The sequence below is a fragment of the Eublepharis macularius genome, chromosome 5 (assembly GCF_028583425.1).
Source record: "Eublepharis macularius isolate TG4126 chromosome 5, MPM_Emac_v1.0, whole genome shotgun sequence".
Classification (NCBI taxonomy): domain Eukaryota; kingdom Metazoa; phylum Chordata; class Lepidosauria; order Squamata; family Eublepharidae; genus Eublepharis; species Eublepharis macularius.
In genome coordinates, this window is record NC_072794.1 from 60,240,209 (window position 1) to 60,259,604 (window position 19,396).

Consider the following 19,396-nt stretch of genomic DNA (forward strand, 5'->3'; position numbering starts at 1 on the left):
TACATTTTCATGACAAATTTTAATAGTATAGAGACGGAGGAATTAAGGAGGAGGAAACTCAAAGTTCATGACCAGTTTTGTGACAAATGAGGGCTTCTCACCCCTTGACATTAAAAGTCAGAATGGCTGCCCCATCCAAACGTTTGCCAAAACAGATAAAAAATTGTAACATCAGCAAAATTCTGATCAGCAGGGGTCACATGCTGCTGCTGCTCTCCCTATAAAATACCCAAGATGAGTATGGACTGGCATTCACCTTCATCATGAAGGGAATCATACTTGCTCTTGTGCTCACCCTAGCGGGTAAGTTCGTGCTTTCTTTTATCCACATAGAATTTTGTACAGATTAGCCAAAATATAATTTATAATTCAAATGTTATTCTTTACTGTTATATTCACACTAATATATCCATTTTCTTTCCACCAGGGAGTGTGAAGTTAGTTCCTCGTAAGTATATTATTTTCTTTTCATACTTGAAATGAAATGAAATCCTGCCCTCAAGTCATAGTTGATTTATGCCAATCCCTGGCGGGGGTTTTTCATGGCAAGAGACTAACAGAGGTAGTTTGCCATTGCCTGCCTTTACAACGTTGGCCTTCATCGGAGGTCTCCTATCCAATTCATACTTAACAGCATATTTTTAAGGCGACTTTCAGGACAGTAAGACCTCTAGGAAAAAATTAGATGAACTGCTAAAGCTATCACTTACTATTAATTGCATTTTATCCCACCCCCTCCTCCAAGGAGCTCCAGGTGGGGTGCACCATTTTCTTCTCCCAACCACCCACTGAGGAAGATTAGAGTGAAGGTCTGTGAATGGACCAAGCTTCCAAAACAGAGCTGGGATTCAAACATGGATCTCTTAGATCCTAGTATGACACTCTAGTACTGCACCATGATGGACTCTTAAGAAACTGAGGTGTAAATCACAAAGTTCCCAGTTCAAATGGTGCCTCTGTTTTTAATGCACTGGGTCAACCTAGCAAGCCTTATTCTTTAGTCCCCCAATCTGCAATGAAGATAATATTATAAACCTACCTCACAAGGTACTTTTAGGGTTCACAAGATAATACTTATAAAGAGTTCTGAGCATTCCAAAGCTCTGCACAGATGCCGTTTATATTACTATCTGGCTCTCAATATCAATCCGTTAATTAAATGTAAATACGTTTGCACCTCACCTAAATCTCATGATTCATGATTCAGTGAAAGTAGCTACTCATTGTTCAAATGAAACATTTTTCTTCATTTCCCATTACAAAGATTAGCCAAAGACGCAAAGAGCCTCCCCGCAAACTCCTTCTAATAATTAAATCTTGCAGTCGATAAGTCAATCAAAACTTTATTTTGATAATCTAGCAAGTAATCTGAGTCAAGCAGGTAGCCGTGGAGACTGTACATTTTATTGAAGACAGTGGATATACACGGGTCTGGGTATCCCTCTCCGCAGAAGTCAAGTGTCCTGTTGGAAAGACGCTCTTGTACAAGTATGTAGGTGAGGCACACTCTGGACTGCAAGATGAAGCGACGCCACGAACTGGGCTGAGAATGCACTTCGACCTGAAGATCTCTGCACTGTCCAACGGAAGATGCAGGCTCACGGTAAGCTCTGCGGCAAATAATTCGTATAGGAACGTAAAACAAAACTGGCTCAACCAGGCGCTAGTCGTGATAGGGTGACCAACGCCTGAGTGGGAAAATCCTGGATATTTGGGGAACGGAGCCTGGGGCGAGCAGAGTTTGGGGAGGGACGGGATCTCAGTGGGGTATAATGCCACGCAGTTCACTCTCCAAAGCAGCCCCTTTTTTTCAAGGCAACTGATCCTTGTGGTCTGGAGATCAGTTGTGATTCCGGGAGATCTAGGCTCCACCTGGATGTTTGCAATCCTAGTTAATGACGATCCCTGGGAAGTTGCCCCAGGAAATACCTCGGACGGCGCAGCCCTCGGCACTGAGATCGGTGCCTTTTCAGCGGAAGGAGAAGAGAGGCTGGGAGGCGTGCGGGGGATTGAGGAGGTGTCGGGAACTGGGCTGTCCGCTTCAGGAGGAGTGGCAGCAGGGGAGGCAGAAGGGGACGAGCGCGAGGGAAGCGGGCGAGTAGACAAGACGGAGTGGCGGGCGAGAGCTGCCCTGAGCGGAGAGGCGGCAAGCCTGACGCCAAGCGGCGGCAGTTGGAGAGAAAGACCAACTAGATTTCCAAGGTATGAGTTTAGAGAGTCAAAGCTTTGACTCTCGAAAGCTCGTATCTTGGGAATCTAGTTGGTCTTCAAGGTGCTATTGGACACGGATCTAGCCCCTAACTGAATGCTTAGTCAAAGGCTTAAAAGCAAAAGAAGAGGCTGGGGTTGCAGTTCAGGGCTCAGAAACTTTAGGACAGGCATTCAGCACAGCTCTTGACCTTCTTGGCGAGTGTAAAAGCAAAGGATCCAGCAGAGGCGAGAAAGGGAAAACGCAATCAGAAGATAAAATAGTATAAGGAGAAAGGGAGAGAGATCCAAGAGTCACAAATATTGGGAAGGAAAAAAGATACAGCTGAACACAACTGATCATAATCTTCTCAAACTGATCATAACTTTCCCTCTCAGACATTCCTATCCCTTTGCTTTCACTTTCTAAACTTCAGTCTATGAAACCTTGTACACCTTGAAAGATAACTTTGCTTTTATTATATGTTCACATAGCACTAAAATGACTCGAGCATTAGAAATGAGGGGAGGCCAAATCCATTTTGATCCTGTTATCATTTATCAATTCCTAATCCTAAATTTTACTTTAAGGGAAGAACCATCATATTCAGTTTATTAAGCATGATAAAATATATATGGATGACTGATACATTTCTTGCTGATTCTTAGAAGAGCATTAAATAATTTTGAACTGGTCTTAGGACAATTTACAATGATAATATACATAATGCAATGTTTGCAGAGTACTCATATGGAAGGAAGTTAGTAGAAGAGGCCAGAGGAAAATATCCTGCAAATTGCAAAATATGGTACTAGGAGGCTTCAAGAAGGGGGTGGGTGGGCTAAATCATTCTCTTCCTGTTGTATGAGCCAAGGGCAGATTTGCTCAGTTCGCTTTTACAAACTTTCTGCTTGTGGATCATAAGATCAAAACAATTTGTTTTTAGTGTACATTGACTAGCTTGTTTCTAGTCCAGGCCAACCTGCTTATCTGCTGAGATCTGATCAGGCTCCCCTGGGCTATCCAGATCAGGATCCAAATTTATTACTGTAAGTCTTTTCTATTGAAGTAGCCAAGACTTACAAGAGTCAAACGGTATGGACCATAATCAATGATGTTATTCTTTGTTCTTTTTAATGAAAATGATTTCAATCCTCAATTTTGTCCTCAGCTTTCAAATGCAAAAATGGAAGACTACCTAGTGGACTCGTTTGTTCATTCTCCCAAGCAAACCCAGGAACTTAAGCATTGCTGCAATCACCCCATTGACTATGATCAAAATGTTGGTCGTGGTGGGAAACTTTTTTTCCAAAGAAGTACCCCTGAAGTTTGTAGGAACATTGGCAGAGGAATCGTGGATGGGATGATTGTAACATACAAAGAGCAAACCATGTATCAAGCACAAGAGGTTTGTTTCTTTCATTTAAGGTACACTTGTGCTCACCTTTTCAAGGGGTGGGATTTACTTCTTCAGTAAAACACCTCACTTTGCTGTTTGCTTTTCCATTCCTACTGGATAGTTTCTAATTGAATAGTTATATGTTAATCAGTTGGATAATTTTTCATTACAAGTCCTAATTTGTTATTAGAATTGCCAAATGTCAGGATTGGAACCAAATAATTTGGGTTTGTATTATCATACTTACTCTGAAATCCATTGGCCTGAAGGCATTATCAAAAGTTTGGGGACTAGCCACTCTTTTGCCACATTAATTTCTGTTTGGATTTCTAAAATATACATGATGTAAAAACGGAGGGGGATGAGATACCAGGTATCAGAAAAGAAATGACAATTTACAGATATGGAAATCTTCCCACATATTTTTAATGTTATTTTCATTTTTTCTAAGACCCTTTCTACCTCTGCCCATGCCCCTTTGTATTAATACTGAAAACTGTGTTTTTGGATCACTCATTAGATTAACTTTAATATTTGCAGAGTGGTATAGAAGGTGACTGTGATACTCAGTACACTCACCTAGAAGACATGGGCAACAATAAGGTCACCATTACTAAGATTAAGAACTTGATGAATTGTGAGAAGAAAGTAGAACAGAACATTGGAATGGCCTATATCCGTTCTCTTCCATCCTGCCCACTGGTAAGAATGCTGTAAAAATATATGCTCTCAAATTCATGTAACATTAATCTGAATTCACACATACTAAAGATGCCTCTTTCTGTGGTTTAGAAAGACAAATTGCTTGCAGGAACTCAGATATCTACCTACAAAGCAAAATTTGAAGATGATACTATTCTGATCACTGAGAGTGAAATCAATCAACTATACAAAGTTTCTCCAGACAATGAAGTTGAGAGTTCTGGATTTCTGAAAGCCAAGTAAGTAGAAATGTTTTTAAAAAAACTATCGAGCAACTAATGGTTCCAAATTTCCTGAGCAAAACTGAGATTTTGGAGGTCATTGGTGGATCATGAACTTTCCTTATTCAAAGTATCCTCCTATACTGACACACTTTGTAATCCACCTTGAGTCTCAATGGGAAAGGAGGACTATAAATAACATAAATGAATCAATATAATAGTATCATTTGTGTGTAGCTTCAGAACTGCTTAACCAATGTCAACTAACGAGCTATCATTCAAAAATACATGACCCATGGACAACTTGTATACAGTTACATTGAACATAAATTATAGAATCCCAATTCTGTGTTCTTTGCAGTATATAGTAGCACTTCATTGTGTAGTCCAAGGTTAACCAACATTTTTGTGACCTCAAAGCACTGAGCCAATGGCAGACAAAAGCAGTGCAATTTGTCTGTCTACATGGCCCCTCACTGATATCAGCTGCTCACTGTTAGGGGATTTAGACCCTGCTGGTAGTTCATGTAAGTACCGTACAATTTATACATTATTCCCTTCTGTCCCCTAAATGCATCAGAAGATATTATAAAACAATGTGATCACTAAAGCCTAATTACACATCATGTTTGTTCCCCTGCCCTCTCCAGATCTGCATGATCAAATGTATATTGCAACTGTGCTGATAACTTAATCCCAGGAATGCACAGGCTCAATTCAGATCAGGATTGTGTCTCATGGGGACAGACTCAGCAGGAGAGCTACCACGGAGACTCACGATCCACACATCCTGGCCTGACCTGGTGGTGGCAGCCACCACACAGAGCCCAGCCTGGACTGGTCTAACCATAGCTACTGCACATCGCACAGCCTGGCCCAGCACCAGCAACCATTCAGTCTGGCCATACTTTTACTAGGGCTGCCAGGTGTAAGGAAGGAGAGAGAGTTGAAGCCAGGGACAAGTAAAGGCAGGTTGGCTGGTAGGTGGGAAGGAGAGAAGGAAACAGAAAAAGTGGAGGGTATGGGGGCTGCCAGGGAGAGAAAAAGGAGACAGTGTGGGGAGAATGAAGGGGGAGATTAGATGCTCCCTGCAAGTCCTTGTGGCTCCCCCTACTTGTTCTTGCCTATTTGCATAAAAGTTCCAGTCAGATATTTTGCCTTTACTAGTTCTAATACAGCTTGATTATATATAGTCAATGTAGTTAATGGTCCCCTCCCTATGTTGTCAATAACTGCATTTCAGTGGGCTTCAGGTGGGTCAGGTTGCATCTATCCACTCTCAGTTGTCATCTTGATTTCTTCTGGCTAATCAACGATCTATCTATTACACTTTCATTGTACCTGTGATTTTCTGTTCCCTTCCAGAAAACTGTTTACTCTGACTGGGGTGAAAACTGAAAGCCAGCAGCAGCAGCAGCAGCAGAAGCAGAAGCAGAAGCAGCAGCAGCAGCAGCAGCAGCAGCAGCAACAAGAACAACATGCTCAAGATCAAGACGAAGAAGATATATATTACAAATTTTCAGATCAACCCCAGATGGCACTTCATATGGTTGAGACTGACAACATTCCACAACAGGTAGAGAATTTTAATATACTGAATGCTTCCACTCTTTGTAAAGGCAGCAAGAGAGGACTTGTTCTGATCTATTGCAGTGAATATACTCTAGCTACTGTTGTCTTGTTTTGAATCTTACAGATTATGGCAGTAGTGCAAGAATTAGTCCGGAGCGACCCAGCAGGCAGCGATGCAGACTCTGCCAAAAAGTACCTAAAGGCTGTTGAACTGGTCCGTAGAGGAGATCTTAATGACCTGACCACTGTCTTTAAGAGGGTTAAAGATGAGCCTCGTCTCAGGTATGTTGGCTGTCTAGCACTTCATTCATAACGTTGTATTATCTTCTGACACACTGATTGGTATGCCTAAATTCTTTGTTATCAGGACAATAAGTTTCAGGCTTGGCTGGCAAATCATGATTTCTTCTGTGAAGGAGAGCTAAGAATAAAACCTATATGTTCCTTTCTTTTCATTGCAGGCTTATCCTGTTGCATGTACTTGCTATGTCTGGCAGCATTAATTCACTGGAGCTCCTCAAAACTGCAGTCCATGACAACCAACTGAACTATTTTGAACTACTTTTGATTATTCCCGAAACTCTCCACTTTGCAAACCCTACTGAACGTGCAGCTTCATTGGCAGCAGTGAGTACAAGTGAAATCATCTTTGACTGTATCAAAATGAAATTGTGTGCTGTCCCTTTACAGGGAAATCAACAGAATGCAATTCAAAAGAATGATTGTTGCACCTAAAACAAGATGGGTCTTTCATTAAATTTTGTCCTATGCAACTACTTTTCTCATTCTTTCTCTCTTGAACAGGAAATAATCACCAGCCCCCAAATCAGGAATGAACACTGGCTTTCCATGACAAATGTCCTGGCATATGGAGCTCTGGCTTTCAGATGTCTTTCTCAGTCTCCATCTATTTCCAATGAAATTCTCAAGGTGTGTGTCCTTATTTCAGGTTACTTTAATATATTCCTTTTTTAAAAATATTTTTATGTTAATGATAAGATTAAAATCCCATTAAGGGGAAAAGAGGAAAAACAAAAAATGGTAAAAGAAAAGAAAAAGAAAATACATATATACTGAACCATTTTCAGTTTTCTCTGTGACACATACAACATCATTACAAACAATATACTTGTAGTCTTACTAATATAAGTACTTAACCATTTCTATATATCTCTCCCTTTTGTTTAAATTTTCCCAAATTTATCTTCTTATAAATCAAATCTGCAAATCATCAGTTCATTTGTTTTGTTTTCACGCAGAAAGTCAATAAGAGGTTTCCAGTTCATTATAAATGCAGACAATGTTTTATCTCTAATCAAAGCTGTAAGTTTAGCCATCTCAGCTAACTATCATTTTCACGGTCCAGTCATCTATTGAAGGCAGTACTGTACTTTTCCATCCTGGTGCATATAAAAGCCTTGCCGCTATTGTCATAAGGTGCCATAATTTTTTTCCAGCTGTTTGTCCATTAGTCCGAACAAAAAGGCTTCTGGTTTAAATTATATGTTAGTCTTCAAAATTTTCTGTATTATCATACGGATTTGTGACCAAATTTTTTTTTTTGCTTTATGCCAGGTCCACCAAAGGTGATAAAATGTCCCTTCATGTTGTTTCATTTCCAACATTTATTTGAAATATAAATTATTCAAATTTATTTGAAATATAAATATATTCTATTTTTAAGAGATGTATTTTCTGGAGACAGAATAGTTTATTCAGTCCTAACAGATAATTTCAAGCTAGAAATCTTAAACTCTTAATTTCAAAGATTCCCATCATAGTCCTTACTAATACAGATGGTAAGAATGTAAAGGAAGGAATTAACAGGGAGTGGTACTGGCTTCCATACAACTTTTATAACTATTTGTGGAATAAATGTTATTCTGTTCTGTTGACAAAGAGCAATTGTGTGCTTGAAATGAGAACTTTAGTTTGTCATTGAATATTGAATGCATTTTTAAGGAGGTGGATGGGTGGATTGTATGTGACAGGAGTGGGATGATCCCAAGATCACTTCCAGCCCACCAGGACTCTGATCCTTTGTTATCATAATCACAGAAATAACAGCATATTCCAAAACAACATACTCACCCAGTCAATGCTCCTGGTAATGCCATTTGAACTTAACTCTTCATTATTTTCCCACTAGGATGAGATGTGTACTGTATGTGAGAAATAGTTTGGTGGGTTTTTTTAAAAAAAAAATTATTGGATGGGTTCACAAACATACACAGAAATCATTAACATTATCTACCCCATAACAATTTCCCCATCCTCCCCCCCTTTTCTAGTGACTCCCAGCAGTTTTCCATACCCAACTTAATCTAAAAAGTATATCATATAATTCTTAAAGTCTGTAATGTATATCTATATTATGCATACTAATCAAATCTCTTTACTTATCTTAACTATCTACACTTACTATATTACTTATCTTAATTAAAAATATAAAAATTATATCAGTATATAATAAGTACTACTAAATATACTAACTTAAAAAAGATACATATATGTGTAACATAATATTCAGTATGTGAGAAATAGTTTGTACGCTGTTAAAAGCATTTCTCTCACTCTCTCTCTTGGCAGCCTCTCCATGACCGCTTAGCTGAGGCGATCGAAAGGGAAGATGAGCAAGATATAACATTATGCCTGAAGGCCCTTTCCAATGCAGCTCACATAAAAAGCATGAAGCTCCTCATGAGAATCCTATTTGCACATAACAAATATTCAGATGAAATTCTAGTGGATGCTGTTTTGGCCGTAAGACAGGTAGCCAGGATGGACCCTCAGAAGGTAAGATGAATAAAGGCGACTCCTCTGAAATTCATGAAACCCTAAGCGTGTGCACCATGGAACAAATACACTCAGTGTCCATGGTGTGTTTATGAATCCAGGATACTGCTCTAGGGATATTTCAGTGCAGTTCAAACCAATATTCACAGCTTAGCTGAACACTAGGATTCAATGTAGCTGGCACTGTGTTAAACTTTCTTCAAAGGACTTTACTGGTACAAGCCCTGCACTTAAATGGGAGCCATTGCTGCTTTTATAGCTTCCCTGCAACCTTGAGAATCAGATGTTTTGAAAAATAAGAAGCTAAGGTTCTACATCATATTCATGAAAGATAGATGTATTAGTTACATTTGCCATAATTTAAAAAAGGAACCTCTGTATTCAGAGGTAGGATACCAGATCATGGAACAGAGATGGCTGTTTCCATCCTTCTCTTCTGAAGAGCTTTTCCAGACAGTTTATTTAATCACTATAGGACACAGAGTGCTATACTCAGTGGACTAAATAGAAGATCATTTTTTGTGTCAGTTATTGGATCAGGGAGGAACTGTGGCTCAGTGGAAGAGTATCTACTTGACATGCAGAAATTCCCAGAATCAGTCCCTGGGAACTCCAGTTAAAAGGACCTCACAGTAGGTGATGTGAAAGACCTCTACCTGAGACCCCGGAGAGCTGATGCCAATCTGGGTAGACAATACTGACTAGAATGTATAAGGCAGCTCCATCTTTGGCATTTGACACCCCTCCATAAAAATCATTTCCCCCTCTTGTATATTGCTAGATAAATAGGATCCCTGCAACCTGCATAATTATTGTTGGATGATAGACACGTCAGACAATTAGCAGTCACTTACAAAATGTTTTCTCTTCTTTCAGGGGCAAGAGGTTCTCATTGTACCCTATATGGACTCTTCATATCCTCCTGTGGTTCGAATGATGGCTTGCATCAACCTTTTTGAACTTAATCCTTCTCTCCCTCTGATAACAGCAATGGCCAATGTGGCTGCCAATGATGATAATCTGCGGTTCCGTAAATTTGTAACCTCTCACATAAGTGAGTGTGCTGGCCTCAGAGTCCCACAATATGCTGAAGTGTAAGTAGAGATACAGCCATACTGTCCATCACACAATTTAACTATTATTGCTGTTGTTTAGTATACTTTTCCTTTTAATAGAGCCATCTTTTCCTTTCACTAATAATGACCAGCAGCGTTGGCTTCACCCATTAACTCATTCCCACATAAGCACAGAGACAGGCAAGGGGCAAAAGCCCGTGTTTCCTTCAGAGGTTTGTACTGAGGCAGTTGAGGCATCCCAGATGGTCACTGCCATTTCTTTATGTCCTGGCTCATTCATGGGAGTGAGCAGCTGAGGTACATCATAAGGCTAATAAGGAGCATCAAAGCTTCACCTGCCCCTGGCCATTGCAATTAGGGAACACCAATTAATAAAAGGCATTCAAGTGCGAACTCAGACATTTAAAGTCAGTTTGTTTGCCGACGACATGTTAATTTATCTAACTGACCCACTTATATCGCTGAACCATCTACAATCACTGTTAACGGAATTCGGCACAATCGCAGGACTAAGGGTCAACTTGTCAAAATCTCATATCCTTCCAATCAACTTGACCAAAAACATGTGCAAACAAATTAGCAAGAACTATAAATTCCAGATTGCTTACAAACAAATCAGTGATTTGGGGATAACTATTCCAACCAACATTAACTCCCTCATAAATATAAATCATATGAAATTAATGAAATAGATCAAAACACTTATCAAAGACTGGAATGAGCAACAACTCTCTTGGTGTGATAGAATACACTTAATAAAATCTTCTATCTTCCCTAAGCTGCTCTATCTTTTTAGAGCTATCCAAATTGTTATCCCACGGAAACAAATAAAAATCTGGCAAGGAACACTGAATAAATTCCTGTGGCACAATAAAAAACCTAGAACTGCTTTTGAGACATTACGTAGGAAAAGATCCAACGGTGGGTTTAATTACCCAGACCTATACTTATACCAAATTGCAGTAAGATTGGTTAATATAACACAACTCTTGCGTCATTCAGATCCCCCAAGTTGGGCTATCATATTCCAACCTTTGCTTAGACACTACTCTGTAAGGGATATCATCTGGAAACACCCCATAGGTCGCCCCAAAGCTATCCATAGCAATATATTTGTAGACTCACTACTAAAGACTTGGGATTATAACAGGAAAAATTTAGTTCCAACTATTTCTCGCTACATTCCTTTTATACACCAACACTGGTTTCCACCAGGTCAAAGCAAATCCTTCTCTGAATTTTGGACTCAGTTAAATCTGATGAGAATTACAGATGTGACTTCCAAGAAAGGGCTGTTTGAGAAGTCTAAACTTGAAGATACCTCAAAGAATAAAATACCTTGGAGTATGTACCTGCAACTATCTGGTCCCACTGATCAGATTGATCTGAGGAAACTATTACTCACTCCTAATACAGAATTTGAACGCATGTTAGAGCCCTCTTCCTTCAATAATAAAGGCCTGATTTCAGAATTGTATAACATAATTTTAACTACTCTTAAATCTAAAGAATTGAAAATTCAAGCCCAATGGGCCCAAGACTGCCAAACAGATCTTAATACTGATACCTGGAAGCGTATTTGGTCCTCCAATATACATAATTCCAAAACACTTGTCACCAAGATACAAACTTACAAGATATTAAATAGATGGTATCTAACTCCGAAAAAACTTTCTCAGTTCTCATCTGCACAGTCCCCAAACTGCTGAAAAAATTGCGGTGAAATAGGTAGTTTTGATCACTGTAAATACATAGAAAAATTCTGGAAGGAGGTCCTTAATGAAATACACCAAATCACAAACTTTCATATTCCAATTTTTGCCTGAATTCATTTTTTTATATATCTGGGACAATTGTCAAGTTAGTATACCCGCAATAAGGAAAGACCTCATTGAAACCCTGCTAGTGACTGCTAAGAGTACAATTTCCGAACTCTGGAAGTCAAATGCCAACCCTACAATCAACAGTTGGTATATGAAAATCTGGGATCACTTCATCTCAGAGAAATTACATGATAAAATCCTCCAGATGGAGTACTTCCCAAGAACCACAAATTTTCTAGAAAAGTGGCTTCCCTTCCTTGAATATCTTGAAATTAATAGACCCCATCCAGGCTTAAAACAGTTTTATTTACATTCATATGTGTAAATTACTTTTATGTGTCTTACTAAATTTAAGGGTTTTTATGTATGTTGTTGTGTATAATAGTATTCATTCACCTTTTGACTCTCATAAGCAACTGCTATATTTTACTACACTTTATTGTAAAGGTTTTTAATCTAAAATTTTCTGTAAATGACAAACTACAATCTGTATCTTATGTATGTGATTACAGTAAAACTGTTTAATTTTTTAAAAAAGCTTCACCTACCTGAAGCATTAGCCTGTATTATATATATATAACTGAGGATAATATTTCATATACCTGACAAAGTGGGTTCTAGTTCATACAAATTTATGACAATTTATATTTTGATCTTTGAGGTGTCACAAGAAACTAGGTTGCTTTTTATTTCACCACTTTTTATTTATTTAGGTCTGCTGCCTGCAAGGTTGCCCTTAAAGTTCTGAAGGTCCCATCTTTCAACACACACATTCGTTACAGCGGTGTAAGAATATGGAAGATCTCTGACAGTGAGTAGAACGTAACTATTTTATTTGCCAGCTTTTTATCAAACAAATCACATTCTTTTGAATTTCATAAAGCATTCCTTCATGGGGAGCGTGCACAAAGGATTATAAGGGACATTTAGCCACACCCTGTCTGAATATTTTTATTTAGTGTTTTTGCTCTTATAGTTCAAAATTATATCATTAATCTGTGTTTGTTTTGTACAAATTTACAAATGTCATTCACCTAAAAGAGCCTTACACAACTTGTGATCTGCTGAGCCTAAATAAGCCTTCCAGGAACACATGGTGCCCACTAGACACTCAATAAATCTCCTGCTTCCCTGGGACCTAATTATTTGATGTGGTTATATATTAAAACATTTTTAATTGGCCTACCACTTAGATACCCAAATGATGTATAGTAAAACAAAACCAGAAAACTAATAGCAGCAAAAGCACTATACAAGCAATAACTAATAAAGATAGATAGAACAGTAAGAGATACTATTAACGATGTTTAAAATGTTCAGGGAAACAAAAAAAATTCCTTTCCTCTGCACTTGAAATATATTTTATCATATATCACATCATATCTATGTGAAATGTTTCTCCCTTAAAAACATTCAAGGTGCCTCATAGCAAATCACATAGCAATAAGTAAATGTAATAGAAGCGTAGTGTAAAACAAATTTTTAAAAAACTTTAAACAGTATTCATATTTATTTATTTATTTAAAATATTTATTTCATATCATGTCACTTACAGTGAATCATACCATTGGTTCATCAAAGTCAATATTGTCTACTAAGACTGGCAATATCTCTTCAGGGTCTCAGGGTAGAGGTCTCTCATATCACTCATTACTTGACACTTCTAAAATGAAGTTACATGGATTGAACCTGGGACCTTCTGCATGCTAAGCAGGTGCTCTAGCACCGAGCCACAGCCCTTTTACCCCTGAGAAGGGCTCCGCAAACTCAATGCAGCTAACAAAACAGAATAATGAAAAACATCTCTATAGTATTAGTGGGGGAAAATATAGAAATATAGCAGAGCATTAAAATCCAACAAAAGAATTTAGCACAGAGGAAGGGGGACAGCTAAAATATTCTGTGAGCTAGTCATTTTTGTGAATTAATTGATATGGCTGTGCTATCACAGATGTTTAGGACTGGTCAGCATTGGATCAAATGAATGAAAACATGAATGTTTGCAAACTTCCTAAGGAAACAGTTTCCAAAAACCATTAATGGGAAATCTGATGTCTCATTTTTCTTACAGGACAGGACAGATTTGTGCTTCTTCAAAAAATGTTCACAATGAACAGTCCCCAAAATCCACTTCTCTCAGATGCAATGTTAACCACACAGCTACTCTTTCCAGGAGGAACTACTAATCTGTTTGAGGTCTGTGTTACACTGAATAATTCATTTCTAGGAGAAATATTTAAGAATCTTGTTCTGTCACTACATTGCTTCACAAATGATAAAATTTTTGACTTGTGCTCTCTAAAAATATAGGCTCGTGTACATAGTGATGTCCTCAAAGAAATTCTCAAGGACGAAAGCCAAAGAGAATTTGATCAGAAGATAAGTCAGACTGAACAAGAGGTACGTGTTTTCATTATTTGGGTACCATCTTTCATAGGAAAATGATAGGTGGGATTGTTCCAGGGCCTTTTGTCAGGCTGGCTGTGCTAGTGAAACTCTAGATTTAGAAGCATGTTTCTGCCCCATCTTTAATCACTGAGAAGATTGGGAGTGGTATAAACTACAGAAAAGGACCTTATCTCACAGTTTCAGCCTTTAATTTGTAAGATCATGACTCTCACAAAGGAAATTGGTTCTTTTTAAGAAGCTGTGAGAAGCTACAAGTGGAGTATGCGGAGAATCATGTCATTACATAAATAATCAAATAATTTCTACTGCTTTTGTTTACTTCAATGTATATTTCAATAGATCCAATGTTAAATCATTCATATTTCTCCTTTGATTTTTCAGGTGCCAGAAGCATATCCTGAAAGCCAAGGACAATCTTTAAGTTTCAGTATGTTTGACAAACAAATTGCCTATTTTGTGAAACCCATGAAGGAAAATCTGAAGGTAGCAGTGGTTCAATTTTTATGACCTAATTAATGACTTTATCTCTTATTTTCCAACTTACTCCATCATTCCTCTGTTGCAGAATATGAACAACCAAGATAAATATGTTAAACAGATAAAGAAATCCCTTGAAAACCTCAAAAAAGGCATTTCAGTACAAGCCTACCAACCTGCGGCATTAGTAGAGCTTCGACACAGGTTTCCTTCCCCACTTGGTGTGGCATGGGAAATAAGTGGCACTGTCATGCTCTGCGCACATATTTCAGCAAATGGTGAGCCTGGAGATATTTCCAACTACTTTGGGAGAATATTGTGCAATGGGGATAGTTGTAGACAGTGACAAAACTCAAATCCACTTTACAAGGTTTAAAGATTTTGCATTATGGCTAAATCCCCTCAAATATCAGAGTAATATTAGCTAGCCAGCTGCATATTCACAGGACTAATTGTCACCTACATTTCTATTTCCTTTTGCTGCCTATTTCCTATGTTACAAGAATACATTTTTATGTATTAGGTGTGCATTAGTGGAGTGATGCTAGGCAAACGTAGCATGGAGTGAGCACTATAATGGACCCTTAGGGCACTCTCAGCCTCACCTTCTCCACAAGCATGTCACCATGTTCTTATCCTCTGTGGAACACAAGCAAGGCCTGCCCCCAATCCCAACCCTTACAGGGAGGGGAGGTAATGACATTCTGTTTATATTTCCTTCATATGAAATCTAACTTCATTAAGATCAAGGTTACTTTTGATTTACTGATCACAATCACAATTTACTGATTACAATCACTATCAAGATCTATCTTTAGCTACCTAGATCACATGTGACTCACAATGACAACTTGATTAATAGCCTTTTAGCCCTGGTGTTTCTTGGGCCCTAGATCACACAGCTCTGCTTTGTTTATGGATAGAGGAACAATGTAGAGTCTAGGGAACACTTCACCTAAGGCTGATTCCACACATGTTGGATAATGCACTTCCAATCCTCTTTAGAGATTGTTTAGATCTGAATTTTTTGAGTGTGAAACAAAAAATCCACTTCCAAATGATAGCTAAAGTGCATTGAAAGTGCATTATCCAACGTGTGCGGAATCAAATCATCCAAAATACTTAGAGATTATACTGATGAACTACACATTACTCTATACAACATGATCCAGGTCTATCAGGATTGACTGCTGAGTGTTTCATAACACCCCAATATTTTAAAAAATAAGACTAAGGTTCTACTCTTTATGATGTGGTTCTAGGTTCTCTGATAACGGGTTAGGAAAGCCGTTTCAAAAATGAAAACAAACCTTTATATGGGTTTGTTTTCATTTTTGTCTGTTTCTTTTATTTCTGCAGTGCGCCTAGAGTTATCTATTGCTCTGGGTACCAATTTCCAGCTAACTCAACTGAATGAAGCTAAACTGAAACTTCTGGCTGACCTTAACATTGTGTAAGGAAAATAATGACTTCATACTATTATTCTTTTAAAATTTGCCATAGTTTCATCTGTGAAATGGGGAATTCTGAATCTGAAAGGACACTAGTTAAATACAATTGAAGTATTTCTAATAGAGATCCTTTCCCATCTTCTTTTAGAGTCAATGGTTATGGTGCAATAAGTATGGGACTGGTCACAAATGACTGGCAAAGAACTCTGGAAATTAGCGGCGAAGTCCATCTACATGTCCCACTGAAAGTAACCATTACAGCAGACTTGAAAGATAAGAACTACAAGATTGAATTCCCTCCAGTCTGCAAGAAGACTACTCTGGTGACAGCAAAGTAAAGTAACTTTAGTTCATATGAAATTCTAGCTCTTGTTTTATGCTACTCACAGTCCTTGTAACTGGACATGTCAAGGAGTGAAACTGTAAGCAAAAAACAGGTATCATATCACAGACCTATAGCTCTCCGGAAATGGTAGCACTGCACCACAATTGCTTTATTCCTAATATGAATTCCTAACATGAATGCTATCATATTCCCTACTTATGTATGTTAAATCATTTTCATTCTATATCCATGTAGACAAAACGCTCACTTGGTAGTCAGAAATTCAGCAGAGCCCAAAGTCGAGAAGAGGATCCCACTTCTTCCAGATGAAAGTGAGGCTGATCTCTTGGATGAACATTTCCAGTCAGTAGAAAGAGATTCAAGAGAAGACAACGTGGCAGTAAATATCTCTTTCTCATATTTGGAGTGTAGGTGGCGACCTACACATATACTAATATGTGTGCACCTTTGTCCATGTACAAGTCATTATTTACTGATAAATAAAGAGAGGGTGGCCATTTCTTGGAAGTACTTGAAAACTGATGTTTAACATCTGAATGACTGAGTCACCAGTTTGGGTTTAAGACATTTACTGACCTGCTTAGTAAAAGTAAACATTTCCTGACAAGGATTGAAATAAGAATGATATTTTGTTAACTAAAGACCAGCGCTGCCACCCATTAAATAGATTTGAAATAATGAATTTTAGTTCAAGAAACAGTTCATTAATAGATTAACTAGGTTTGTATATGAAAGACAAAACTGTAGTTTTGAGGGGGAAATCATGCTTTGCTTTAAGCCTACACACACATCACAGAAGGAAAAAGGCATTCCTCTACATGTGAAAATGGCTCCTTTAAATGGTGCCTAGGTAAGATCTTACATTAAAAAGAATTAAAATGCTTAATCAATGACTTAACTAAATGCTATAGCCCTATTGAATTACCACTCTGCCATAAAAGCATCACTCTGCTAGTTACACATTCTCAGCCTAACCTAACGTTGTTGTGAGGATAAAATGGAGGAGAGAACACACACACACACACACGAAACTGCCTTATATTGCATGAGACCATTGGTCATTATTGTCTGCTCAGACTGGTAGCAGCTTTCCAGGGTCTCAGGTAGAGGTCTTTGGGTTGTAAGCTGCTTTGGGTTTCCATTGTGCAAAAAGACAGGGTGGTTGGTGAGTGAGAAGGAGAGAAGGAAGCAGGGTTGCCAGCAGGAAAGAATAGTGTGGAGAAGGGGATACAGGAGAAAATGAGGCTATCTCCCCCACCCCCGCCAATTGTTGCGGATTCCCCACTATGCAACTGTGCCAGGCCTGACCTGGCAGCTGGTATCATGAGCCCAGCCCAGCAACTCGAACCAATTGCAAGTGTGCAATTGTTTTCCCAGTTAGAGGCTGCCAGGGAGAGGGAAGGAGGGAAGGCTGAAGACAGTGTGGCAGATAAAAGCAGGTTGGCTGGTGGGTAGGAAGGAGACAAGGAACCAGGAAAAAGGGAGAGTCTCTAGGGGCTTTCAGGGAAGGAACAGAGGAAATAGGAGGGGAAAGGATGCCTCCCCCCAAGCCCTTGGGGTTTCCCATCTCATAGTACATAACTTTTATTGGTGCGAGTGGGTCCTTTGCATGCTACTTTGTCTAGGCTTATTCCATTTGGAGCAATTCCCTATATTGACAAACACATGTTCATTGTAGCAAAAGGTTGCTTCCAAGAAAAAACTCAAGAAATCTACAGTAATAGTAGAACAATCAGAAAAGCGTGTTATATACAAGCCTTTGCCAGATGTGGACCTGACGTTGCAAGTCATCAGGAAAGCAAGAAAAATTGCACTGTTAACAGAAACAATGAAATGGATAACTGCAGAACATGAATTTATAATGGAAATTTTACCAGGTATATCATGTGAATTAAGCGTTCAGTTCATATTATGAGCACACATGAAATCATGCTCATTTTCTAATGCATATACATTAATTGTAGGCTCTACGTGTGTTGAAGCTCAGATGGTGGAATTGGAGGTTCTTCTAGGTTCCAAAATCCCCCACAAAGTAATCAAGCTGGCACGCCGAGAGGATAGTAGAGTTTCTGAAGATGATGATGCTGAAGCTGAAGAATCCTTTGGAACATTAAAGGTATATAAATGACACTGAACTTAGAAGAGTATAATGCCACTTGCCATCATTAAGCATTTTTATAGTGCTGTGCAATACATCGTGTTCTATGGATTCTTTGTGTAGAGGTAAAATTTCTCTTTAAATGGATGGACACCTTTATTCTGTCCAAGTCATTCTCTGTAGCAGCTGTAAAGCCATGCATTGTTAAAACATTATATTAAATATAGGCACTGTAATAGTTTTGTTTCTTTAGTAAGAAAAGAAAATAGCCATTGATTTTAAAACCAAGCTGCTTTTTAATTGTCTTATATTACCGTGTGTTTTACTTTAATGATGCCACAGGGTCAAAGCAAAACTGAGAAGAAGGTGCCATCTGTCAACAAACAAAAGCTCCGTGCTACTGTGTTCCCAACTACTGCCTCCTCTTCCTCCTCTGGCTCTGCCTCTTCATCCTCCAGTTCTTCCTCCTCTGCCTCCCCCTCCTCTTCTCCTTCCTCCTCCTCCTCTTCTTCTTATAAGAAAAAAGGAAGGAGAGAAGAAAGCAGCAGCAGCGACAGCAGCGACAGCAGCAGCAGCGACAGCAGCAGCAGCAGCAGCAGCAGCAGCGACAGCAGCAGCAGCAGCAGTAGCAGCAGCAGCAGAAGCAGCAGCAGCAGCAGCAGCAGCAGCAGGAAAAAGGGTGCAGGTCGTCCATCAAAGGACCCTTCCCAGCGGAAGGACAAAAACAGCTTTTCTAGCAATAGCAGCAACCAGAATAGCAGCAGCAGCAGCAGCAGCAGTAGCAGCAGCAGCAGTAAACGTGGCAGCAGTAGCAGCAGCAGCAGCAAACGTGGCAGCA

At 38.9% G+C, this 19,396-nt stretch overlaps 1 protein-coding gene across 1 annotated transcript; it reads left to right on the top strand.

Moving 5' to 3' along the window:
* The first annotated feature begins 263 nt into the window (after window positions 1–263).
* On the top strand, window positions 264–19,295 carry LOC129330338 (vitellogenin-2-like). The gene is made up of 23 exons (XM_054980369.1): window positions 264–303; window positions 1,452–1,603; window positions 3,360–3,596; window positions 4,128–4,289; window positions 4,380–4,528; window positions 5,876–6,086; window positions 6,207–6,364; window positions 6,544–6,709; window positions 6,887–7,012; window positions 8,672–8,878; window positions 9,755–9,972; window positions 12,491–12,588; window positions 13,849–13,973; window positions 14,088–14,177; window positions 14,568–14,669; window positions 14,752–14,941; window positions 16,023–16,116; window positions 16,263–16,448; window positions 16,695–16,839; window positions 18,139–18,337; window positions 18,425–18,576; window positions 18,901–19,106; window positions 19,244–19,295. Exons 1-23 carry the CDS (start codon window positions 264–266, stop codon window positions 19,293–19,295), a joined length of 3,465 nt encoding a protein of 1,154 aa, XP_054836344.1.
* Window positions 19,296–19,396: the final 101 nt, after the last annotated feature.